At 36.8% G+C, this 27168-nt stretch overlaps 3 protein-coding genes across 7 annotated transcripts in view; all 3 read left to right on the forward strand.

Moving 5' to 3' along the window:
* LOC137073596 (uncharacterized) overlaps positions 1 to 9008 on the forward strand; it is a 30773-nt gene extending 21765 nt beyond the window's left edge. The window contains exons 1-8 of one of the 3 annotated variants that reach the window (XM_067442261.1): positions 3582 to 3926; positions 5114 to 5269; positions 5565 to 5726; positions 5808 to 5921; positions 6561 to 6713; positions 6996 to 7428; positions 7542 to 7804; positions 7886 to 9008. In XM_067442261.1, coding sequence (XP_067298362.1) covers positions 3623 to 3926; positions 5114 to 5269; positions 5565 to 5726; positions 5808 to 5921; positions 6561 to 6713; positions 6996 to 7428; positions 7542 to 7804; positions 7886 to 8151 — 1851 coding nt within the window. In that variant the 5' untranslated portion in view covers positions 3582 to 3622 and the 3' untranslated portion in view covers positions 8152 to 9008. Of the gene's footprint in view, positions 1 to 3581; positions 3927 to 5113; positions 5270 to 5564; positions 5922 to 6560; positions 6714 to 6995; positions 7429 to 7541; positions 7805 to 7885 lie in introns of those variants that run through there. The other 2 variants (XM_067442260.1, XM_067442262.1) reach the window with 2 other exon arrangements.
* Positions 9009 to 10334: 1326 nt separating this feature from the next.
* On the forward strand, positions 10335 to 18656 carry LOC137074181 (T-cell surface antigen CD2-like). Its single transcript, XM_067442867.1, has 6 exons — positions 10335 to 10564; positions 14957 to 15265; positions 16122 to 16379; positions 18049 to 18115; positions 18302 to 18335; positions 18547 to 18656. Exons 1-6 carry the CDS (start codon positions 10507 to 10509, stop codon positions 18550 to 18552), a joined length of 732 nt encoding a protein of 243 aa, XP_067298968.1. The 5' UTR covers positions 10335 to 10506; the 3' UTR covers positions 18553 to 18656.
* A 4463-nt stretch (positions 18657 to 23119) lies between these two features.
* Positions 23120 to 26603, forward strand: LOC137073600 (CD48 antigen-like). Of its 3 annotated transcripts, XR_010904790.1 has the most exons (6): positions 23120 to 23298; positions 23549 to 23848; positions 24151 to 24408; positions 24598 to 24692; positions 24876 to 24919; positions 25003 to 26603. XR_010904790.1 is itself a non-coding variant. In XM_067442268.1 (5 exons), exons 1-4 carry the CDS (start codon positions 23235 to 23237, stop codon positions 24678 to 24680), a joined length of 705 nt encoding a protein of 234 aa, XP_067298369.1. In that variant the 5' UTR covers positions 23120 to 23234; the 3' UTR covers positions 24681 to 24692; positions 25003 to 26603. The 3 variants fall into 3 exon arrangements, 2 of the variants coding, with proteins under 2 accessions (XP_067298369.1, XP_067298370.1); XM_067442268.1 differs by lacking the exon at positions 24876 to 24919; XM_067442269.1 differs by lacking the exons at positions 24598 to 24692; positions 24876 to 24919.
* Positions 26604 to 27168: the final 565 nt, after the last annotated feature.

The raw sequence follows: 27168 nt of genomic DNA on the forward strand, positions 1-27168 counted from the left end.
AGCTTGGGAAAGGTGCTATATAAATTAAAAATTAAACTTATTATTAAAGCTTTAGCTTAGCAAGGACGTTTTCAGCTCTGAAACTTACAGGATAATCTTATATTACCATGACCTTAAATATATCAAAAGCTCAAGAAAGTTGATTTCTCAATTCATCACCCCTTTAACATGGGTGTTTTTCTGTGTGCTATTACATAAAACTTACCCGTTTTATTTATATATGAATGGCATATATGCATCACATTGAGTTTATTACTAATGTAATTTTAACATGTTTAATTTATGTTTAAGTGTACACTCCTAATTCAGCCCCTGTGCAAAGTATGATGGGATGTGAAAGTCCTGTTTGATTGAGTCCTGCATATGTTGCTTTAGTGGAAAATATTGTGAGATTTTTACTTGACTAAAACATAGATTAAAAATAAACATTAATGTTTTTTTTGTTTTGTTTTTTTAAATATGGTGGTTGTGTGGAACCACTGTCCATAATTTAATTGAGTTACTTTAAAGTATCATTTTTTTTAAGGGGTTACTTGATTTAAATTATTCTTATATCTGTTATTGTTAACAGGTTATTATTACTGTTATTATACTGTTAAGAGTGTAATTGATGAAATTGCCCCTCTGAAAGTCAGGAAAAAGAGAGACACACAAAAAGCACCTTGGAGAAATTCAACAGCTGTTTAAATAATGAAAAGACAATGCAAGAAATCTGAACGCATGTGGCGGAAGACAAAATTGTAGTCCATTATAACATCTATAAAGACAGTCTTCATGATTTCAAACAGAAACAACACACGCGGGGCAGCGAAGCGGCGTGCAGGGACAAGGCTTGATAATTGACCATTTTATTCACAAACTTACAGGACAAGAATAAAATGACATTTGCATGGTTTAAATTTTTGGTTTTACAGAGTACAACATTCAAATCAGAGGAAGATGTAACTGTGTTTGAATAATATCTAAATGGCACAATTGACTTCTCGACAAACAAAATGTTGCTATTTTATGCAGAACATTTTTACTTTATATATATATATATATATATATATATATATATATATATATATATATATATATATATATATATATATATATAAAATTTTTTTTTTTTTTTCATTAGTATGTTTGTCATAATTTTCGGTAGGCTATATTTGTCATTTTTTATGTCATATTTTGTATATTTGTTTTAAAATGTCTAAACATCTTTACTTGTATTGTCAATTTAATTTTATATGGTACTTAAAAATGAGGTTAGTTAAAACCTAAACTTGACTTTAATAATAAACTGTAAACTTATGCCTCAAATCTGTTTGTTTGTTTGATTGGAATAAATCAAAGATGTTGATCCAGGAACACGTGCTTCAGGTTCACTGTTACTGTAGGCAAGCGTTTGCCAACCTCTAGTGACTGATGATGGAACTGCAGGACACTCATGAGATGGTCAACAAGCTAATGCTAAATTCATGGAAAACGCTCCAATTTAACCACAAGAGGGAGTAATACTCACACTTAAAATAAAAATGAAACCCCATACAGGAGTGATATAATATACAGTACCAGTCAACACTTTAGAAACAATGCTTCTGAAAGAAATCTCTTCTGCTCATAAATATTTCTGATGACATATGAGTAGGTAAATACCCTTTATAGTTATAGAGTACCAGATGTTTTAATAAGTCTGACTGTTTTATGAACAACCTTTCAATATTAATATGGATAATTCTCTCATGGAAGGCATTTCTCTATCCCTTTACTTCATCATGAAGGAATCTTTACCGTAGACCCTTGTTTGTACTTGTGTGTGGCACGCGAGCCCGTAGAGCCGTTCTCTTTCTAATGTTCACCTCAGTGTTGTGGCATTGTCATGCATGATAAATGTTTAAAGTGTTTATGTGCTGTAGTGTCAGGATTTTGTGAGTGCACTTTATTTCAGACCTAATCAGCTGTCTGTTTAGATTGAAAACTCATCGCCTTTACTCAGTTAAACCATTTTTGTGCCACTGGCCTCAGAAGTGTATCCTCACGTTGTCTTTGTCGATATGGTAGTGTCAGTTCTGTCGTAGTATTTGCTTTAGTGGTTAAATTGAGCGTCGTACGTTTCATAATCGGTAGAGTAGTGTCTCTTGCTCACTTATGGTGGTGAAGTGTTAGGCTCAAGTGATATTACAGAAAGCCTTGATTCTCTAATACAGATCATGTTGAATGTACATTTCGATTGCTGATTTCTTATGTATTATTTGTGATTTTATGTTTAACTGGTTGTCGTTTCACAGGGGCATTCGTTATTTTGGGCATTCAGAACTTATAAATTATTATTTTAGTTTTAATGCTACTTTTTGTGCTTTGAAGTTCTTTACACTATTGTCGATACTTTACTGAAGAATAAACAGCTTTACTCTTTGTGTCGGTAATTAAATTGTTGATTGATTCTCTATCTGACTGACAGGGATTTAAATATGTATGTTAAAATGTACTTTAAAATAGGTAAGTCTTCTTGAGACGTTTTAATAAATGTTATAACTATTTATTCAAAGAGAAATTAATAAATGATAATCCACACCATGTCTGAAGTTTATGGTCATATTTTATATTCATGCCAATGCATGAAAACTCTGTTCGAACAGCAAAAATCTGCATTAAAACACTTTATTCTGACAGGTATTTGTGCCTTTAAATGCTGTAAGTATAGATCTATTTTATAGTACATAATGGAGAAATATCATTTAACTTAATTGAGACTGATGCATTCATTTTGGTGATATTTTATAGATCACTGGAAGAGAGTCCTTTATACAGCAAGAATGATGCTGCAAAATATATTTAGGAGGGCTCGGTATTGACACAAAACCCACAATTTGATAATTTTGATGCATATCAGGTACAATGCATGGCAAATTTTCTTAAAGAAAACATCTCTGAACTAATGCTGTAAACTATGAGTCAGTTATAGTCTACTTTAATATTAAAGGTAAAATGTGATTTTACACTTTTAAAAAAAGTTTAATATGAAATATAAACATTTAAATGGTGACTGTCGTAAAAACTTGCTAGATTTATTCAAACAAACTCAAATTCAAATATTGATGAATATGTAATATAGTGAATTAATTATAATGAATATGTGATGGCTGGATTCGCATTGTTTGATTTGGCGTTCAGCTCGCAAGGAAGGACAACTCAACAGAAGAATTAAGTGACTGAAATCGAGTCAGTAAATATAATCTAAGTACAGCAAATTGTTAAATTATTAATTTTAGATTAATAATAAGATCATGAGTGAGTCAGCGACAACATTAAACCGTTGAGAAGCTGCTACTTTCAATCAATCCGTTACTATGGTAACCATGGAGCGTCGTGTATGATTGCGTCACAGACAGCATCGCGTCACAGATAAACACTTACTATAAACACTCACCCGCGGTTCCTTTAGAACAGCGATAATCCGAGCGACACACATCTTCTGACTACCGATATCTTACAGCAAATAACCTACCGATACTTTAGAAACAACTTTACAAGCAGCATCACCACAGATTATAGACTCTCACTGCATCACACACAGTTTTGTGCATCGATATCACCCGTTTTCGTTTGGATCTGATTTTAATTAGCATACAAAATGTCTTCAAACACAAACTGCAGAGAGGTGTCTCTGGAGGTGTATGTGAACGGCGAGTTGTACTGCATTGACAGTGTCTGGGTCCCGGATGAGGAGAATGTGCAGGTGGACTTTATGGTCACCGACGGCATCTACGAGCTCCTCGGGTGCTCACCGGGCGACCTAACCGCACAGCTGCAGGTGGACTCGGATGAGTGCCTGTCAGTCACTCGCGCCGCTTTAGAGGGCGAGGATCTGCATATCGACATCGATATGATGAAGCGCCCAGCCTGTATCTGTACAACCCCTGAGGACAGCCCGACAGGTGAATGCTCAACATGCACCTCTCACAACTTTATATAACTTACTGTAATCATTATGATGAGCACAACTTATAACAATAACTGTTTTCATGAGATCATTTCAGCTTAAATGAATAGCCTACATGATTTGTATTGATTTGGGTGCCTGTTTATTCAAGGGTTGATTTTAAGATTTGATTGCTGACATATTTAACTGAGCTCCTGGGACCTTATGAAGCAGGGAGATGTCTGAGGTTATCCTTTAACGAGCTGCTGGATGTTCCAAGAACTAGATATAAAACTAAAGGAGATCTGCAGTGAGGGCTCAGAAATTATGGAATAGTTTGCCAATTGATATTAGCACATCTGAATGTGTGTCTGTTTTCAAATGTCCTCTGAGAACTGCAGACGTGCTTTTAGTATTCAGTGATGTCTTTTGTGTAGTTTGGGTTTTTGATATTTGATATTTTATTTAGTTTCTTCATAGTGTATAGCTCTTCATTATGTATTTCAATGATTGTGGTTTTATTGTTGTGGTGGGTGAAGCAAACTACAGACAGTGGGTGTGGCGTCAGGCGTCAAAGAGGGGTTTATTAACATAAATAATAATGAATTGTTCAAAATGGGGAATAAAGTGTCAAACAAACAGAGATCCAATCTGGTGTTCTCGGTGTGCCAGGGAATCGTGAAGGAAGGGTAGTGATCAGATAGGAATAGGATGGGTCCAGGTAAGGGACGGGGACACACTTAACGACTAACTCTCAGTGATTCTCAGACTCTGACGGTCTGCAAAAGCAGCCTAAGATCCTGCTCATAAGTTTCATACCCCTTGCAGAATATGCATTTAATTTTATTTTTTAACAAAATAAGAGGGATCTGGGATCATAAAAACAATTCAATAATTATTTTCTGAGAAGTGTGAGACATAATGCAGTTGCGAGTTATAATGTCCAATTTTGAGGGGGAAAAAGGCTAATGATTTTTCTCAGAATTGAGACTTTATAACAAAAAAATGTAAAAAGGTAATTGTGACTTATCTCACACTGACTTTATAGCATGCAATTGTGAGTTTAAATCTCGCCGTTCTGAGAAAAAAGTCAGAAATGTAGGACGCAAACTCACAATAGAGAAATGTCTTTCCAGTCAGACTAATAATTAATGTCTAATCTGTAGTTTGAAATGTTTCTAATAACATATTATTTAATTTCAGAAAGTACCACGGAGTGGATGGCAAGGAAAATGAGTGGATTCATCCAAACACTTTTTTGGAGGGCTCCGGCTCCTGAACCTGAACCTGAAGTGAATCTGGTTACTGTCCGCTGGCCAGAAGAAGGGCCAGAGAACGAAGAGAACTGCCCAAAAAGAGGTGAATGTCAACAGAGCATTTGAGACGCAACATTACAATGGCCACACACACACTGTAAAGTTTCAGGAGTGACGACCACATTTAACGTCATTAACAACTATCAGTTCTGTTCCATACACACTGCATATAGTTTTTGTAGATGCGGCCGTGACTCCCATAAATTACTGAACTGTGTGAACAGAAAGAATAAGATGCAAACGGAAATTTCTCTCAAGCTGGACTATTCATTAATTTTTGATCTGTGGTTAGTGATGTTTCTAATAACATATTTGTTTCTTCTTCTTTTTTACTAAAGTGATGAAGAAAATAAGTTCCTTCTTCCTAAAGTGTTTTCCGGTCAGTTCGGCTGAGCCTTTGTGTGATCCTGAGACGGAACCTGACATGGATCTGGTCGAACCCAAGGAATCGTGTGTCCCAGATGCAAACGTTCCTGAGACTGAACCTGTGTCTGTAGAAGGTCAGGATGTTAACGTCAGTGGTGATATGGATGTTGAAAAAATGAAGAAAATGAGTGCTTTCTTCCAAAAATATTTTCCAGTGGATCCGTCTGAGCCCACGTTTGTCCCGGAGACTGAACCGGTGTCTGCAGAAGATCAGAAGGTGGATGGCAGTGATGGCATGAAGGCTTCTCCTGAAATGATCGGCCCAGGAGGTGAATGTCAACAGAGCATTTTAGAGTCAACATTACCATGTCTACACACACACTGTGAAGTTTCAGGAGTGATAAATGCATTTAAATGCAGGAGTGAGTCCCCAAAATGATCATTCCACGTGTGTACCGACCACGACTCGCTCCTGAAACTTCACAGAGCCCATTCTTGCAGTGTTGCCATGTTCACTTATTATAAGCAGTTTTTATTTTATTTTATTTAAGCTTGGCTCATTCAGCAATCGAGTTTATGCCGTTATTAATGTGTACTGGTGTGGGTTGCAGTATTTCATTTATTTCGTTTTTCACGGGTCTTTCAGCTGATTTGCTTGCATGATTTGGCAACACGAATTAGTCAAGGCTCATACCACTTTCCCTGTGATTTCTTGCACCGCACATACAGACGAGATACATCTCTGGTCTTATCATTTATCATCTCTCAACGTACATCATTAACAACTAGTTTTTCAGTTCAGTTCCGACACTGCGTATAGTTTTTTGTAAATGCTGTTGTCACTCCCGTAAATTACTGAACTGTGTACAGAACGAATAAGATGCAAACAGAAAAGTTTCTTCAGACTAATAATTCATGTCTAATCTGTGGTTTGAGATTTTTCTAATAACATATTATTTGTTTTTCAGAAAGTACCACAGAGTGGATGGCGAGAAAAATGAGTGGATTCTTCCCAATGCTGTTTTGGATTGATACGGCTGTTCCAGAGCCAACTCCTGAACCTGAAGTGAATCTGGTTAGTGTCGGCTGGGCAGGGAACAAAAAGAACAGCCCAAAAAGAGGTGAATGTCAACAGAGCATTTGAGATGCAACATTACAATGTCCACACACACACTGTGAAGTTTCAGGAGTGACGACCGCATTTAATGTAATTTAACAAGAAGTTGTTCCGTACACACTGTGTATAGTTTTTGTAAATGCGGTCATCATTCCCGTAAATTACTGAACTGTGTGTGTGCAGAACAAATGAAAAATGAAATTTCTTTCAAGTTGGACTAATAATTAATTTTTGATCTGTGGTAAGTGATGTTTCTAATAACATATTTGTGTTCTTCTTTTTTCAGAAAGTACTAAAGTGAAGAAAATGAGTGCTTTCTTGAAGAAGTATTTCCCGTTGGATCCGTCTGAGCCCCCGTGTGTCCCAGATGCAATCGTTCCTGAGAGTAAACCTGTGTCTGCAGAAGTTCGGGAGGTTAACGTCAGTGATGGTGTGGATGCTTCTCCTGAAAAAGAAATGAAATTGAGTGCTTTCTTGAAAAAGTATTTCCCGTTGGATCCGGCTGAGCCCCTGTGTGTCCCAGAGACCAAACCTGAATTGGATCTGTTTGATTCAGATGACTCGCGTCTCCCAGGTCCAAGCCGTTCTGTGCCAAAACCTTCTAAGCAGGAACAATCTCCAGAAGAGCACTGTTTACTCTTAGAGAAGCGAATGAAGGGCTGCACACAGCGTCATAGACCTGTCACTGCGGTCTGGAACAACATCTTCATTGGAAATGAGTAAGTCTACAACACATTTACACTAATATACACCATGAATGAACAGGGTATATTTCTACATTGTAAATCCTCTTTAGTGAAAGGCTAATCTAGGCTGTTGTGTTCTTGTGCAGAGAGATAGCAAAAGACCGAATGAGACTGAAGGAGCTGGGTATTACTCACGTCCTGAATGTGGCTGCAGTGAAGACCAAACTGAGGGTGTTGTTGGGAGTGCCATGGGAGAAAGACCTGAGAGAAGCAGTTAATACAGGGGCGAGTTATTACAAAGGAATGAACATCTCTTATTGTGGCTTGCCTGCATCGCAAGGTTCAGACATCAGTGAATACCTCTACAAAGCTGCCAAATTCATCCAGAAGGCCAAGAAAAGCACAGAAAGTAAGATCTTTTATCAAGCGTTCTGGAGTGACAAAATGTTTGAGACTTTTTTTTAACTTGTGTCTGTTTTTATTTCCACAGATAAGGTGTTCATTCACTGCACAGACGGTGTCAGCTACGCCCCTACATTTTTTCTGGCGTACCTCATGATCCACCATAACATGACTGTGGAGGATGCCATTGATAATCTCATCAAGGTGAGATACATCAAGCCTGATACAGAGTTCCTGAAGCAGCTGGCAGTCCTCAATCGGAATCTTGAGCAAGGAAAACAACAGCTAAAGGACACACAAGCAGGCAGCCAAAATGAAGTCCTGAAGAAGAAAAAATCCACCAATACAAAGTAAAGACACAGAGCAAGAAACAGAAGAAAACACGAGAAAATCATTAAGTGCGAAGAAAAAGAAACACACAGTTACAGACCTAAGCACATCCACAGTGTGTGTGTGCGCGAGGGATTGAAAAATAAAATAGAAAACAAAACAACGGTGTTTGTCCTACATAAACATTTTAAGGAACACTGAATATGTGGCAATTAATGTCTTATAAAGTTGTTGGTTAACTATATGTTAAGGTTCATCATGTATTGCTAGTGTATTTACGCTTAACTAATGGATAATTCTGGAAGTGTTACTGGTGTTTTAAAGGGGTACTTCAAAGCTGGGAAGATGAATCTGTATTTAAACTGGGTCATCAATGTAGTAAAAATGTGAAATTATTTTTGAATTTGGTGCCTTCTAGACTGAGAAAAACAGAAAATGTATTTTTGTCTCATGGGAATGAAAGACTACAATTCCCAGAATGCTTCGCTGCCCTGTGAGGCCATTCCCAAAGCCACCGCTACTGGATTCCTGTGACTGAGTTGGAGAAGACACTACAATTAAAAACTGAACGTGTGTGTTCAATATAATGAGTGAGTTGCCGCGCGAGTATCACAGCACTGAGCACTAACTGCAGGAGTGAGATAAATGAGCTGATGAGCTCTCGTGATGAGAGCTGAGGTAATGGCTCCCTCTGCTGGCTGTAGTCTTTAGCCTTTGGCCAAACATTCCTCCTATGATGCAAATATCGTCAATTTGCATCATAGGAGGAATTTCTCCAGAAATAAAATGCATAAATCACTTGTCTCAGGGGGATATGAGGGGGGAAAGCACAATCATTTGAATATACTCCAGGGTTTCTACTGATCAAAGCCATATGCTAATCGCTGAAGTGTTTTTGCTCTGTAGTGTCCAGATTGTTCTGGGTGGTTTGGGCATTGCTAGGTGTCAGGGCTCAGTAATGAGCATGACCTGCTATCTGGGCCCAGTTTTTTCTTGGAGTTACTGAGTTTCTCAGAGTTTTACTCAATGTCACAGTGTTGAAGGAGCAGGGCAGATACCAGTAACAGTTTCTGTCCATCTCCATCCTGGACTCAGGTCCAGCTCTCTCAGTGAGGAGTGTGACGATTGTAGAGAAGAAGACAAACTTTCAGGGCACTGACCAGTGAGATTACAGTCAGTAAGTCTACAACAAAGAATTCAATACAATAAAGAAAATAGAGATAAGGTAAAATATTGTTTTCTGTGCTCTGCATATGGCCTTGACCACATATTGAAACACTCTCATGTCAATCTTAAGTCTTTAGTTTTATTATATTTATAAAAGAAATATGGGCTGTACCGAGTCTTTCCGGAAAAAAACGAGCGCCTGGAGGCGTATCGTGTGGGCGGAGCTAAAGAATGACGAGCGCAAAGCGGTGACGTCCTCAAGCGTGGAGAAGCCCATCGCTATCGATCAGATTCAGCTAATACAGATATGATCCAGAATCATTCGGAGGCTGAAATAAATTGAACAGGAGAAACGGCAACAGCAGGACGTCCGTCTCTGTGGTATGGACTGTATTTAGTGGCCTGTCAACATTTGTGTGTCTTTACTCGCAGTTTATGAGGACATGATTCGGAGAGGTGAAGTGTCTAAGTCACATCATCTAGCTACTGGGGTTCCCCAGGGCTCAGTGCTTGGACCACTTCTCATCTCCATCTACATGTCATCATTAGGTTCTGTCATTCAGAAACACGGCTTCTCCTATCGTCGTTCCTTCCCAAAGAGGCATGAAATCGCTCTCGCAGACATTTTCCTGGGCCGTTCCCACCTGGTGGAATGACCTGCCGATCTCAATTCGTGGTTCCGAGACTGTAGCCATTCTTAAAAAACATCTTAAGACACATCTCTTCCAATTGCACTTGACCAATACAGAATAGCACTTAACTATGCAATTCAATTTTCTGTTTTGTTCTCTTAATATATATATATATATTGTTTGTGTACTGTGCTCGATTAACTGAGACTTCTTTAAGCTCTTGCTGGTTGTTGGCCTTGTTTGTTTCGTTGCTTCTATTGCTCTCCCCTTTTTGTAAGTCGCTTTGGATAAAAGCGTCTGCTAAATGATTAAATGTAAATCTTGTGAAAAGGGCCATTATATGAGCCCTTTTAACATTTATCACACAATCAAGAAGAGGTTCTCTTGTATTTCCAGTGTTAATTTCTCATTGAATCTTCATTTCTGCCACAAGAGGGCATTAAAAGACGAGGATGGCTCAACCCAAACCTACAGACTCCAGACAGACAACAGAGCTCTGTCACACGCCTTCAGCAAACTCACTAGATTACACACTTTAACAAAAACAAGGAGAGCGAAAGAGAGGAAAAGCAGTGTGAAGATGGTCTTCAGACGTTCTCATATTCTCTGGATCTTGATCATCTGCGATGTTGTTTCAGGTAATAGATACAAATACATATGCAAAGCAAGATACTAAATGATTATTTCCCATTTATAAAGCACTCCGAGATACTTAATGCTCGAGAAAAGCATTATAACTGCATCATGGTCCCAGTATGATACATGTCTAAATGTATATTTGTTTAATTTGGTGCCTTGGAGTTTCAAGAATGGGTTAAAGCCATTGCACTCTGAATTGAATTGAATATCTTAAATCTGACAACATATTTTGAAAAATAAGCAGCTGTTAAAACAATGGAAACTCATATTTCAGTTTTTTTTACATGGAAATTTTGTTTCACATGTGATCTCACGTGTTTTACATGGGAATATACATGTGCTTACATGGGATTCACATGTAATAACGTGTTTCACATGTGTTAATGTTCCAAAAGCACACATTTCCCATGTGCAAAACATGTGATTCACATATTTCACATGTGCTTTTAACATGTTAAATTTCACATGTGCAAAATCACATGTACATGTGGTCGCAGGTGTTCAGGTGTTTTTGCTCATGTGAAGTTAATGTGTTTTTGCTCATGTGAAGTTCATGTGTTTTTGCTCATGTGAGGTTCATGTGTTTTTGCTCATGTGAAGTTCATGTGTTTTTGCTCATGTGAAGGTCATGTGTTTTTGCTCATGTGAAGGTCATGTGTTTTTGCTCATGTGAAGGTCATGTGTTTTTGCTCATGTGAAGGTCATGTGTTTTTGCTCATGTGAAGATCATGTGTTTTTGCTCATGTGAAGATCATGTGTTTTTGCTCATGTGATGTTCATGTGTTTTTGCTCATGTGAAGTTCAGGTGTTTTTGCTCATGTGAAGTTCAGGTGTTTTTGCTCATGTGAAGGTCATGTGTTTTTGCTCATGTGAAGATCATGTGTTTTTGCTCATGTGAAGTTCAGGTGTTTTTGCTCATGTGAAGTTCATGTGTTTTTGCTCATGTGAAGTTCAGGTGTTTTTGCTCATGTGAAGATCAGGTGTTTTTGCTCATGTGAAGGTCATGTGTTTTTGCTCATGTGAAGATCATGTGTTTTTGCTCATGTGAAGTTCATGTGTTTTTGCTCATGTGAAGGTCATGTGTTTTTGCTCATGTGAAGGTCATGTGTTTTTGCTCATGTGAAGATCATGTGTTTTGGCACGTGAGGTTCATGTGTTTTTGCTCATGTGAGGTTCAGGTGTTTTTGCTCATGTGAAGATCATGTGTTTTTGCCTATGTGAAGATCATGTGTTTTTGCTCATGTGAAGATCATGTGTTTTTGCCTATGTGAAGATCATGTGTTTTTGCTCATGTGAAGATCATGTGTTTTTGCTCATGTGAAGATCATGTGTTTTTGCTCATGTGAAGATCATAGGTGTGTTCGACATCGGCTGCGGCTGGATGCATGCGATCGGCGAGAGTAGCCGAGTGCAGGCGGGGAGGAGCTGCAAACGGAGACGTGAAGTCGGACACTTTCAGCTTCTCGTGGTGACGCTTGCACTGCGTTTGCAAACTTTATCACAGCTGAAGTTAAATAAATGCAGTATTTCTCAAATACACAGATGTTTCAAATGATATTTTTATCCAATACTTTATGTACTGTTTAATAAAGCGTCTATTTGGACAAGATTAAAGTTCAACATATAAGTGTTGTCAACGGTTTTTTTCAGTTTTAGTTTGATAAACATGACAATATAACGTCGCGACTACATGAAAAGAGGTTTTACTGTTATAAATAAATGATTTGTGAGCATTAGTGTAACATAAGGTTTTAGAATAAACATGAAACACACGTGGTCGCTGTCATGCGGTGAATCCGGCCAATCGTGGATCAGCTGTGTCGTCATCAGAGCTCGAGCAGCCTCCTGCAGCCACCCTTGAGAATCTGCACCGGCTGCATCAGCCGGCTGCTCTCGATTCGCTCTCGCGGTACTTTGTTGACATACGTCACAGTCACGTGCTGTCGGCGCTGTCTCAAGTCGGACAACATTTCTAACCGGCATGCACTGCTTTAAGTCAGCCGCCGATCGGTCTGCGCATCGCTAGGTGAAGTCGAACAAGCCTCATGTGTTTTTGCTCATGTGAAGATCATGTGTTTTTGCCTATGTGAAGATCATGTGTTTTTGCTCATGTGAAGATCATGTGTTTTTGCCTATGTGAAGATCATGTGTTTTTGCTCATGTGAAGATCATGTGTTTTTGCCTATGTGAAGATCATGTGTTTTTGCTCATGTGAAGATCATGTGTTTTTGCCTATGTGAAGTTCATGTGTTTTGGCACAAGTGAAGATCATGTGTTTTTGCACATGTGAAGTTCATGTGTTTTGGCACAAGTGAAGATCATGTGTTTTTGCACATGTGAAGTTAATGTGTTTTGGCACAAGTGAAGATCATGTGTTTTTGCACATGTGAAGTTAATGTGTTTTGGCACAAGTGAAGATCATGTGTTTTTGCTCATGTGAAGTTAATGTGTTTTTGCTCATGTGAAGTTCATGTGTTTTTGCTCATGTGAAGATCATGTGTTTTTGCACATGTGAAGTTCATGTGTTTTTGCACATGTGAAGTTCATGTGTTTTTGCACATGTGAAGTTCATGTGTTTTGGCACGTGAGGTTCATGTGTTTTTGCTCATGTGAAGTTAATGTGTTTTGGCACGTGAGGTTCATGTGTTTTTGCTCATGTGAGGTTCAGGTGTTTTTGCTCAAGTGAAGATCATGTGTTTTTGCACATGTGAAGTTCATGTGTTTTTGCTCATGTGAAGTTCAGGTGTTTTTGCTCATGTGAAGTTCATGTGTTTTTGCTCATGTGAAGATCATGTGTTTTTGCACATGTGAAGTTAATGTGTTTTGGCACAAGTGAAGATCATGTGTTTTTGCTCATGTGAAGTTAATGTGTTTTTGCTCATGTGAAGTTCATGTGTTTTTGCTCATGTGAAGGTCATGTGTTTTGGCACGTGAGGTTCATGTGTTTTTGCTCATGTGAAGTTAATGTGTTTTGGCACGTGAGGTTCATGTGTTTTTGCTCATGTGAAGATCATGTGTTTTTGCTCATGTGAAGATCATGTGTTTTTGCACATGTGAAGTTCATGTGTTTTTGCTCATGTGAGGTTCATGTGTTTTTGCTCATGTGAAGTTCATGTGTTTTTGCTCATGTGAAGTTCATGTGTTTTGGCTCATGTGAAGTTCATGTGTTTTTGCTCATGTGAAGTTCATGTGTTTTTGCTCGTGTGAAGTTCATGTGTTTTTGCTCGTGTGAAGTTCATGTGTTTTTGCTCATGTGAAGTTCATGTGTTTTTGCTCATGTGAAGTTCATGTGTTTTTGCACATGTGAAGTTCATGTGTTTTTGCTCATGTGAAGTTCATGTGTTTTTGCACATGTGAAGTTCATGTGTTTTTGCTCATGTGAAGTTCATGTGTTTTTGCTCATGTGAAGTTCATGTGTTTTTGCTCATGTGAAGGTCATGTGTTTTTGCTCATGTGAAGTTCAGGTGTTTTTGCTCATGTGAAGATCATGTGTTTTTGCTCATGTGAAGTTCATGTGTTTTTGCACATGTGAAGTTCATGTGTTTTTGCTCATGTGAAGTTCATGTGTTTTTGCACATGTGAAGTTCATGTGTTTTTGCTCATGTGAAGTTCATGTGTTTTTGCTCATGTGAAGTTCATGTGTTTTTGCTCATGTGAAGTTCATGTGTTTTTGCACATGTGAAGTTCATGTGTTTTTGCTCATGTGAAGTTCATGTGTTTTTGCACATGTGAAGTTCATGTGTTTTTGCTCATGTGAAGTTCATGTGTTTTTGCTCATGTGAAGTTCATGTGTTTTTGCTCATGTGAAGTTCATGTGTTTTTGCTCATGTGAAGATCATGTGTTTTTGCTCATGTGAAGTTCAGGTGTTTTTGCTCATGTGAAGGTCATGTGTTTTTGCTCATGTGAAGTTCAGGTGTTTTTGCTCATGTGAAGATCATGTGTTTTTGCTCATGTGAAGTTCATGTGTTTTTGCTCATGTGAAGTTCATGTGTTTTTGCTCATGTGAAGTTCATGTGTTTTTGCTCATGTGAAGGTCATGTGTTTTTGCTCATGTGAAGTTCAGGTGTTTTTGCTCATGTGAAGATCATGTGTTTTTGCTCATGTGAGGTTCAGGTGTTTTTGCTCATGTGAAGTTCATGTGTTTTTGCTCATGTGAAGTTCATGTGTTTTTGCTCATGTGAAGTTCATGTGTTTTTGCTCATGTGAAGATCATGTGTTTTTGCTCATGTGAAGTTCATGTGTTTTTTCTGTAAGGGCGATTACATAATTGACACATCCGTAAATGTAATCACGATTACAAATTTGATGAATTGTGCAGCCCTACATTGATTTACTTCTAAGTTTCCTGCTGTCAATATAATTTCTAATGTATAATTTCTGTCATTTTCAGGCCTTGATGTGATGAGAGCGGTGAATAGTGAAACTGTGTTCTCTCCGGCGACTGGATCTGTGGCTCCTAGCACCAGCAGCATTATATGGAAGCACAAAGACAATGCTGGAGTTGTTGTGAAGGTCATTGAATGGGACCGGGAAGAGGGCAGCACTGACATTCCCAACCCAAACTTCAAGTCCCACGCGAGCCTGAACAAAAACAATGGAGAACTCACTCTAAAACATTTACAGCTCACACACACTGGAGTTTATACCATTGACATCAACAGTAAAGAGCAAAGACAACGATTCACGCTGACTGTTATGAGTCAGTGTCAACCAAAACAATACTTTCACATTACATCATAATTATTCATTTACAGCTGTGTTAGAAATAATTTAATGAATAATGTATTGGTTCGTGGTCATATAACAAAAATGTATTTAAATATTATCACTTTTTTTCTTTATAATTTTTTGAAAAATGTTATTTTAATTTTGTCATAGTTTTATTATTATATTGTTTTAGTTTTCAAGTTCATTTTATTACAATCTTTGTGCTTTTTCTGTTTTTAATCAATAATTTGGTTTTAAATATTTCATTTAGGTTTCATTTATGTTTATTACAGTTTTAGTTAGATTTAGTTTTTAAGTTAATAATTTACTTCTTCAACTTAAAAAATATAAACATTTAATTTAGTTTAAGTTTTTAACTTTTTATTTATTTAACTTAATTTAATTTCAATGCAATTTTTTTTCATTTTTAATAAATGTAATATATATATATAAAATATTTTTCACGTTTCAAGTTTATTTGTTTTTATTTTAGTTTTAGTTCATTCGTTTTCAAGTTGATAACTTAAGTGCTTCAAACTTAACTTAATTCAATTTATTGCCAATTAAGGAATTGCAACATTCCTAATTTTCGTTTTTTTTTATTTGTATATTATATTTCAGCTTTATTCATATGAACAGAAGTATGTTAAATAGTTTTTGTTTATGATAATAACCGTGCAATACAAGGGTACATAAAATAATGACATTTTTTAGTAAAAATGTATCATTATAAGAGACATAATATACAATATATTTGGTGTATTGGGTGCATTTTTACCTTGTGAAAGAACACTTGGATCAAAATATTTTCTAAGTGTACAGTTGTTAATTTTTGTCTTTATTCATAGAGCCTGTCCTCAAACCTTATATTACAAAAGAGTGTGAATTGGAAGATGTTCTTCGATGTTCCTTGAGTTGTGATGGCGATGATGGCTCCAGTGAATCGATCAGCTGGATAACCTCAGCTGGAGAGATGCCGTACAAACGAGATCGTAATATAACGGTATATCCAGAGCCCGAGAGCAGTAACTTCTACACCTGCACACTGAAGAACGCAGTGAGCAAGGAGACCAGTGATCCAGTGTATGAGAGAGATCTGTTTCATGGTAGGCATTAATTAACTTACTGGGCCACAAACATATTTTACAAGTGAATGCAGATGCAAGCGCTTGACCTGCACACACACTTCCATTCAGTTATGAAATGCATGTCTACAATTTATACATCGATCAAACATTAAGACCTAATATTGTGTTGGTCTCCATTTTGCTGACCCATCGAGGCAAGGACTCCATTAGACCCCTGAAGGCGTGCTGTGGTATCTGGCACCAAGATGTTAGCAGCAGATCCTTTAAGTCCTGTAAGTTGCGAGGTGGGGCCTCCATGGATCAGACTTGTTTGTTCAGCTCATCCCACAGATGCTCGATTGGATTGAGATCTGGGGAATCTGGAGGCCGAGTCGACGCCTCAAACTGGTTGTTGTGCTCCTCAAACCATTCCTGAAGCATTTGTGCTTTGTGTCAGGAGCATTATCCTGCTGGAAGAGCCACAGCCACCAGAATACCGTTTCCATCAAAGGCTGAACATGGTCTCAGCAATGCTTAGGTAGGTGGAGCGTGTCAAAGTAACATCCACATGGATGGAGGACCCAAGGTTTCCCAGCAGAACATTGGCCAAAGCATCACACTGCCTCCGCCGGCTCGCCTTCTTCCCATAGTGCATCCTGGGGCCATGTGTTCTCCAGGTAAGCCACACACACACACACACCCGGACATCCACGTGATGTAAAAGAAAACGTGACCATTGCTCCGTAGTCCAGTTCTGATGCTCACGTGCCACTGTTGGTGCTTTTGGCGGGGTCAGGGGTCAGCATGGGCACCCTGACTGGTCAACTGAGCTGCTCTGTGCATTCTGACAGCTTTCTATCAGAACCAGCATTAACTTCTGGAGCAGTTTGAGCTCCAGTAGCTCGTCTGTTTGATCGGACCACACGGGCCAGCCTTCGCTCCCCACGGTCATCAATGAGCCTTGGCCGCCCATGACCCTGTGGCCGGTTCTCCACTGTTCCTTCCTTGGAGCACTTTTGATAGATACTGACCACTGCAGACCGGGAACAGCCCACAAGAGCTGCAGTTTTGGAGATGCTCTGACCCAGTCGTCTAGCCGTCACAATCTGGCCCTTGTCAAACTCACTCAAATCCTTACGCTTGCCCATTTCTCCTGCTTCTAACACATCAACTTTGAGGACAAAATGTTCACTTGCTGCCTAATATATCCCACCCACTAACAGGTGCCGTGATGAAGAAATAATCAGTGTTATTCACTTCACCTGTCAGTGCTCATAATGTTATGCCTGATCGGTGAATCTCAAACTTCTCACTTTTTCCAAGTTTATATATCGTACTTTGGACTTTTTTTCTCTCTCAAACTTCTGAGTTTGTGTCTTACACTTCTGACTTTTTCTCCTAATTTTAGGATATAAATTCACAATTGTTAGTCATATAGTCTCAATTGAGATTCAAAAGTAGATTTTTTATATATATATATATGTTCTGCGGCAGAAAAAAAAGCTTCCACACTGGCCAGCAATTGCATCTACATTCACATACTTTAGTAAAGCCGGCTGTATACTGTGTGTCTCTGGCCATATTCATCATTTAAGTGATGCTATTTAGATTTCATTGATGCAATTAAAGTCATTTGTTCACAGTAAAATTTACAACATACATTTTTCATTTCATGCCAACATTAATAACCTATTGTTTTCTTTAATAGATTCAACCACTCTTGCAGTTGTTGCTGCTGTCATCCCTTTGACTGTGGTGCTTATCCTGATTATATGGTAAGACTGTTTAATATTTCACACATTTGTATCTTTATCATTTGCTGATCTCAAACTTGAGGACATTTTCCATTTGCAGCATGTTTTACTTTCATAATGTCTGAATATTTTGCAGAATGTGATTTAGTGAAATGAAAAATAAGAAATGACTCGTGTAAATGAATCGTGTGTCTGTTATTCTTTAAGGTTTGTGTGCAGATTTTGTGGGAGATATAGTACAGTAAGTTTATTTCCTTCATTTTTTTGGACAATCTTTAGTGAATTTAATATTATAGACAAAATAAATGGATCTGGGTGTCTATGGGTTCTGTCCAGTGATATACACCGCTGATGAATTCAGTTTCATGTCTGATCAATCAGCATCCAGAATGTGTGTTTTTCATTATGCACATTTAAAAAATAATTATTCATTGTTTTTTTTTCCTCATCAGAAATAACATTCATGAGTGAATGACTGATGCTCTTCAAATGTAACGCCACGTGTGATCATCTGGACACGTTCTCCTGCTCATCGGCTCTGAACCGCAGCTTTCTGTTACCTTTCTGTCTTCTGGGCTGTGAAGTATGGAATGAAAGTCTGTCACAATTGAAAATAAATATATACATAAATAACTATTCATAGAACAGCCCAATAAATAAATAAATACATACATTTTTCATACATTTAATTTCTTATTTATGTATATATTTATTATTTTTCCACATTTATTTATACATTTCTGTTTTTATTTATTTCCACATTTATTAATTTCTACATGTATTTATGTTTACATGTATTCTGTATGTTTCTTTGTGCAGTGTAATGAGGAGGGCGTGGTTTACCTCAGACATAGCAATGGAGCTCAGAGTAGGCGAGAGAGGGAAGCGTTGAGCCCACAGTGACGCAAATACAATAAGTCTAGCCTATACTGACGCTGATGCTGTCTAATCTTATATATGCATGGAGAAGATGTAATAAATCTTTCTCCTTTGGTTCTGAATATTATATAAATCTGCACTTACATATGCAAATACTTTGTTTTGAAGGAGGGACACGATGAGAATCTCTTACTGGCTTGATAAGGTTATGTCTAAATAAACAAAACTTTTTACTTTTGTGGTGGAAAGTAGAGAAGGTGTTTATTATTTTCGATATTGTTTTTATATTTAGCAAAGGGACTGTTTTGCGCTCAGCCAAATTGTGATGAGTTTGATGCAGGGCATGAACCAATAAAACAGTAATCATTAAATACAGTGTAAATCACTTTAAATAAAACCTCTGTCAAATGTAAAATGTGATTTTTGTCATTAGTGCAGTATGAAAAGCAAAACATATTTATCAAAAAAAAAAGTTCTAACATTTAATAAATTCTGGGTTTTTCATAAACATAAAGTATCACATTTCTGAGAAATTTGAAAGCAAAAGAAAGCAGATTAAATATTTGCATTTCCAGACGATTTAGTTTAAAATTTCATGAAAATAATTGCATCATATGAGATGGCAGCTGGTTAGTGTTTTTTTGGTGATTGTCAAACATGAAGAATTCAAGGTGCACTTTTTCACTATGGAAAAATGCAGGTTAAATGCATTATGGGTGTATTATATGCATTTTGGGTTTCTTCTCATGATATTCTTAGCACCGTATTACAGAGCCTCTTATAAGACATCTGTGTACGCACGAGAAACCAATAAACAGCAGATAGGACAGTGCACACTGATCCATTTGTTGCTCCATCAGCCCATTTTGCGGTGTGGTTTGGCCGCCACATAGTATGTGTTAAATCAGACCTAAGGCCTTGAAATATAATATACTGACATAACAAAAGCCTTTAAAAAAAAAAATTTCTTAGTGTTCTTTATACACCCTTAAACTTGGCAAATAGGACAATGCACACAGCTGTAAAGTCCCATCAGCCCATTTTGTGTCATGGTTTCTCCACCGCCACAGATGCATTCAATTGGACATTAGTTCTTAATATAAGACTTACTACTCTAAGGACATACACATTTTGAACATGTTTTTTTTTTTTTTTTTTTTTTTTTTTTACAGTACCTGTTGTTTTTATACACCCTTGAACTTGGCAAAAAGGACCATGCACACAGCCATTTAAAACTATATATATAGGCCTACAGTCATGGCCAGAAATATTGGCACCCCTAGTAAATATGATCAAAGATGGCTGTAAAAATAAATCTGCATTACTGCATCCGGCGTGTTCACATGTCTGAGGAAAATCTAGAAGAAAAGTGAATAAAAGCGTACTTTTTAATTACAAAAATGTCACTTCGATGTTTAATGTTGGTCACCATCGTTGTGTTCTTCACCACAGAAGCTGTTTCAGGTGAGTTTTTAATTTATAATTGGAAATTACATTGTTTTTCGGCAAACTTAAACAGTTGCTGCAACCCGATGTAAATGCGTATAAATAGCACGAGTGTGCAGTGTGGTGGATTGTAGGCTATATGCCAAAACTCATTTTCGCGTGCATATGATACGCACTTTATGGCGTATATGACACGCTGTTGGGTAGGTTACACATGCACGCGAAAAACAGCGTGGCATAGACACGCCAATATGAGTTTTGGCGTATACATTCCACGATATTGCACACTCGTACTATTTATACGCATTTTCGTGAGATCCGGCTGGTAAGTTATACATATTGAAGTAGTATAAATCAACATTTGCCCTACTCGTAAGTAATCTATAGATTTACTACTAGGCCTACTCAAGCACTGATGATCACAAATCATTTCTATTAATATGTAATTATAAAATAGACAAAATTCCAATTACTTCAATTTTTCCCCTCAAAGTTTTCTCATCTGGAATAGACATAAAACTTTATTTTGTCACAATTGTTTAGTACTGGGTTGTTATTAGTGAATCAGTTATTTAATAAATGATGGACCTTTGCTTACGTTTGAAGACTTTGTCTCAAGATATGATATACCTGTTACTTTAAAAGAATTCAAGATGCTTCCCAAAGCCACCTTCAGATATGCTGTTCAAAAGCGGTGTGTGTACATCAGCACACTCTGTCCGTCCTCCTAGACCTGAACATACCATGGATTAGTTTTTCTGGGTTAAAGCTGAATAACCATAAGATTAGATCCTTGTTTGTTGAAGAAAATATTTCTACTCCGCCTGCCATTTTTTACTGGAACAATATCTTCAATAATATAGACTGGCCTCAAGTTTGGTGGTCATTACCTCAAAAGTTCCTCCTTATTAATAACGTAAAGGGAAAATCATTTAAATTAATTAATAGAGTGTATCCTACAAAAGAATTCCTACACAAATTACAAATTGATATTGATTTAAAATGCTCTTTTTGTGAAGGCTACACAGAAACAAATTCTCATTTGTTTTGGTCTTGTCAATATTTTGGAATAACGTGAAGGCCTTCATTTCTGATGAACATTTAAAAACATTTTCTTTACCTTATACACAGGTGATTTTTTTTGGTTGTTATATTAAAGAATTCACTCTTTAAAGGATGTAAATTTTATTTTATTTTATTGTAAATTTCACATTCCTAAATGCAAGTTTACAAAAGACCTCTTTTTAGTCTTTGAAAAAAAATTTTTTTAGTGATGTCAAAATCTAAAAATAGTTAAAACAATTAATATATGCTCCTCCTTGAACATTCCTACAGAAAGTGAATGTATTTAGTGGTGCTTACATACAGAGTATATTCTTAGTCTTAACAATGAATTAAAATACAAATGTAATGATATGTAGGCTAATATATGTAAAGTAAAGATTATGTACCCTCTCTTTTTTATATTATTTTCTTGTTCCTTTATGTTGAGGTGAAATGTGTCTTGTTAAACAATGATTATAGGACTTTGTACATGCTTTTTGTTGACAATAAAGCATATAAAAAAGAAAAAAAACTGATGATCACAATGTGTAGGTTACATATGCATTCATAAAAGCAGAAAGCTAGATATAGAAATAAAAAGAACACATCCTTTTCAACTCATTTTGTGTTATTACCATGGAAATAAAAAATGGGAACTTTCTAACCACAATAGGCTATAGTAGAAGTATATAATATCGTAGTTCTTCTAATAGAGGCTCAGTTTCCATCCAAAGTTGCGGATTTAAATTGCGGTATCGCATAAAGCACCGTGTCCATCCATTGAGTCAAAGAGAACATAATCGTCACTTCTTGATAAACTGCTGCTAAAAAAATCACTAAGAAACATAGCTACAAGAACACACCATAATAATTTTCGTATATCATTTGCGTCTCAGAGAAGATCGTTGTCTTGTTTTCAGAGGCAGAGCTGCTGTTTGGGAACGCAGTCGTGCAAGACAGTTCTAGGGGGGAAATAGGCCTATAGCCTACCGAGCATCTCTTTTTAATAAAGACATACTTTCTGACCGTAAGATTTTTCCTCTAGTCCGCTAGTACATGCTGTTACATCGCGAAAAGTCACATGATATTTTCATGCGCATCGGGGAATTTACTCGGTATGCATTTCCATCTTAAATAATGCGCATGATTTGTATGATATCGGATAGAAAATGTAGGCTAACATACCCAACTCAAAACCAGCGCTCAAGTTTTTAAGCGCATCTTCCATTCAGCAGTTTTTGATGCGATATCCCAATAAACAAACAAAGGGAATCCCGCACACTATAAATTCTTGCACAAATTAAAAACTTTTTATTAACAACGTTTCGGTCTCATGACCTTCATCAGGCATATCATTCTCAAAATCCATGTCATTTAAAAAGGTAACATGGCCAATCATTGCAGAGAACCATTAATTAGTAAATCACACTCAATGACTGAATGTCTCATTAGTCAAATCATTAGTACCACAACAACACACATGCACAAGTATACACACATTTGATGCGATATCCCAAAAATGCGCATACAAATAAGTGGATGGAAACATTTATTGATATCAGAAACATTTGCCATAAACGTACACAAGATGGCAGCAGTAGCTAACCGTTTTTGCTTAGAGACATACCAACACATTTGATACCACGCTTTGCCACTTCTTCTCACTTCTACTTCCTTGTAGCCTATATTCTCATTCATACACCGGCGTGTTCACGTGTCTGAAATCTGGAAGAAAAGTGAATAAAGTTTTTAATAGTTTTCAATTACAAAAATGTCACTTCGACGTTTGATGTTGGTCTCCATCGTTGCGTTCTTCACCACAGAAGCTGTTTCAGGTGAGGTTTTATTTTAATCGGCATTGACACGACGTTCGTGGCCTATTGAAACGAACTTGTTTATTGTCATAGTTTTGTAGTCTAATTAACAAATATCAAACGACTGAAACGAGTAAAGTGTTTCTGTCTTGACTTTATTTTTACGTTTTAATTTCATTGTTACCCTCAAGCTAGCCAGGGTGTTCCCTTCCCAAAACTTAACCTGTTCGACCAGACGTGCATGTTGATACTGTCCTGTTTTATTCATCAGGTGAAGATGTGATGAAAGCAGTGGGTGATCAAGTTTCTTTTCAACCAGACAAACCTCTTCCTCCTTCTGTCAGCAGCATTATCTGGAAACACAGAAAAGGCGCTGATGTTATTAAGGCGATTGAATGGGATGTAGAAGACGGTTTTGGCACCCCTAATCTGAGATTTCAGAACATCACAACTCTTGATAAAGAGACTGGACAAATCAATATTACTCAATTAAATTTCAATCATATTGGAGTTTATACCATTGACATCAACAGTAAAGAGCAGGAACAGAGATTCACCTTGACTGTTAAGGGTAAGTAAATATTTATTGTTATATTATGTTAATATTAATACTGTAATGGGCCAGGGCATCATATTATAGATTTTTTTGTATAGCCTCACATACAGAAAGACAATGTGATTGTACAATTATGTCATCATTCATATTACATGGTACTCCAAAAACAGTATATAGTATCTACTTTTTTAGTTAGTTATGGTTTGCATAATATTACATAATTTTACCATGGTATACTGTTACAAGACAAGTCTAGTGTATGATTTATTTATTTTTCTGTGGACTGAACGTTCATAGTTTAATTGTTTCTTTCACAGAGCGTGTCCCCAGACCTGTGATAGAGCTAGAGAAGACTAGTAACCCTGATGTTGTGTATTTGACATGCAAATACAACGAAATGATCATCTGGAAGAATTCTACTGGAGAAACACTGAAGGGTTCACCAATCTCTCCAATAGGAGAGTCCATCACAGTTGAAAAAAATGGAAGTTTGGAAAACTTCTACACCTGCACGCTCGATAACGGCGCGAGTCAAGAGACCAGTGCTCCGGTCTATGAGAGAGATCTGTTTAAAGGTGAGATGCTGGAGGGACAATAATCACATAATCTGATGAAATTTTATAATTTAATTTTTATTTAAATTTTATTTTTCCTTAGATTATGCCTAAAATCATGTAATTTATTATAATAGTTTAATGTGTAATGTGTTTATTGTGTTCCAAGGATTGGTTTCATAGCCCTAACATCTTTTTTCCCCTCATTAGCATCAAACAAAGGATGTGTCGCCGCACCTGTCATTCCTTCAGTCACTATGATTATGATTATTATTATAATGCTTTTCCTATGATTGCTGTTCACGGTAAGACAACTATTGTGTTTAATCTTTTAATCTGTTTTCATCTGAGCTTATCATTTGCTCAAAACAAACATTTCACCATTCATTAACTCGAGTCATTTTACGATACCTCTGTAGTAATAAAGCTGATAATGATTTCCTGTGGACTGTAAATGACTGAACGTGTCGCTGTTGTTGTTCTTTAAGGTGACTGCTGTTTGCTGTGGGAGACGCAAGATTTAGTTATAAGAGTAAGCTTATTTCATTTCTTTATGGAAAATCATTACTATTTCTTTTATAATGTAATACAACAATTGTACGGTTTTCCCCTCAGAAATATCAGCTGTGAGTGTGTGATGGACGCGTCTCACCATGGACTCTGAATCCCAGCTTTACTGAATCATCTGGAGCTCTGAACTGTCTGTTCTTCATCACTTTAACTGTTGCTTTTTGACCTGTCTGTTTGCTGGGACCAAATGGCAACTTCTTCTAGTTTCTATTGAAGCCAATACGAAAGTGACTTAAACTGTAATTCATCGACTGGCCACTATGGACATGGACAGGCTCCAGAAGGAAGATGCTGGAAGATGAATCCGTATTTAAACTGGGTCTTTAATGTAGTAGAAATGTGAAATTATTTTTAAATTTGGTGTGCTGGAATATGTATATTCCAGCAGCGAGTCGACACAAAACATTCCAGAGAAACCCTCTCCGAACCCTGAACCGATCGTAAAACTACTGTGGCCCAGAGACCACATCTCTTCCCCTTTACCTGCGTTATCTCAAAACCAGCACAAGACAGATATACTTACGCATAGTTAAATCATATAAATAAGTTTTAAAATAAACAATACTGGATCACAATACAAAATAAAATTATTTACATTATTTTTTTTATTTTTATAAAAAAAAACTTTTTGATGTTTTTAAAGTAAAAAGTTGCTATTTGTTATTTATATTATGTCTTAAAATATTATATTAAATAAACTGAACACAAAGCTTAACACACTAAAAATGAAAACAAAGATTGAACATTTATTTTTATGACACAATATATATTTTTTACTCAAGCATCAGAATAAACCTTTTTTTTCATAGTACATAATATACGTTACACATTTCTACACTGTAATGCATGATTCAATCTAATTCAGATTAATCAAACCCCAAAACACACAAAAAAAATACATTTATAAAATGTCCCCTTAAAGGGTTACTTCAGCGATTAGCATATGGCTTTGTATCAGTAGAAACCCTGGAGTATAATCAAATGAGTAATCAGTCACAGTAATCCAGTAGCGGTGGCTTTGGGAACGGCCTCACAGGGCAGCGAAGCATTCTGGGAGTTGTAGTCTTTCATCCCCATGAGACAAAAATATATTTTCTGTCTTCTCAGTCTAGAAGGGACCAAATTCAAAAATAATTTCACATTTCTACTACAATAATGACCCAGTTTAAATACAGATTCATATTTCCAGTGCTGAAGTACCCTTTAAGTAGCAAAGGCATCATATACTAGCTGTGGTTTGCTTTAAAAAAAATACACAATCAGACCAAGGGGAATAAATTGAACTAAGTTTAAAGTTATTGCACAGCAGGTACATGACAAATTAAATCTAAAATAAATGTAACCTCTATAAACATTGGCAACTTTGGCCAGTTATCGGTCAACCATTCAGCCTGTGAAAGTTGAAGGGAAGAAATCTTCCACTTTCAAATTTCAGGAATCACGGCTCTTCCACTAAACCTCTGACAACTTTTGCTTGTTCCACAGTCTTTACACTGACGTGCAGAGGTCTTCTGTGATCCGTGGCTTCTTCATGAGACAAGGGTACAAAAAGATAGGATGAAATGTTGGAAGTGTTTTAACAATATCGTATGGTGAAGTCAGAATGTAGCATGTATAATAAAGTTGTGAAATTCAGTTTTTCTCATGTCTATATTTCTGACATACCCTGTCACAATCAAAGTAATTAATCATTTTCAGTTCAAAATGTATACAGAAATCAAAGGCAAGCTCTTCATAGGGCTTTTCACACTGAGCTTATCGTCATTCTAAACACTTTAACCTTCGGTAAAGTTACTCCTTGGCTTAAAGTAACAGTTAACACTTTTATATTTACGTGCTTTGGACACTCACTGAAACACTGTGCATTCAATATAAATAATAAATTCAGCGTTGGAGAGGAAAACATCAAATGCAAACAGAATATGCCCGGAGTTAACTATTTCAAGTGTGAAAAGCCCTCATGTTTTTTATCCTAATAAAGAGAAGCACGTATAAAAAAACAACAACAACAACAAGTTTTACCATTCCCTTCTTTTTCTTACTTCTTATTAAAGATTGTGCTGTCAATAGAGCAGCAGGAACTGTCTAAAACAGAACATTCTTGTAAAATGTGACATATGACAACACACTATCTGTATAAGTAGCTTATGTCTTTATGAGAGCCTTTTAAAGGGGTGATGAATTGACGAATCAACTTTCCCTTAAGCTTTT

Source organism: Pseudorasbora parva, chromosome 4 (assembly GCF_024679245.1).
Source record: "Pseudorasbora parva isolate DD20220531a chromosome 4, ASM2467924v1, whole genome shotgun sequence".
In the NCBI taxonomy this organism is placed as follows: Eukaryota; Metazoa; Chordata; class Actinopteri; order Cypriniformes; family Gobionidae; genus Pseudorasbora; species Pseudorasbora parva.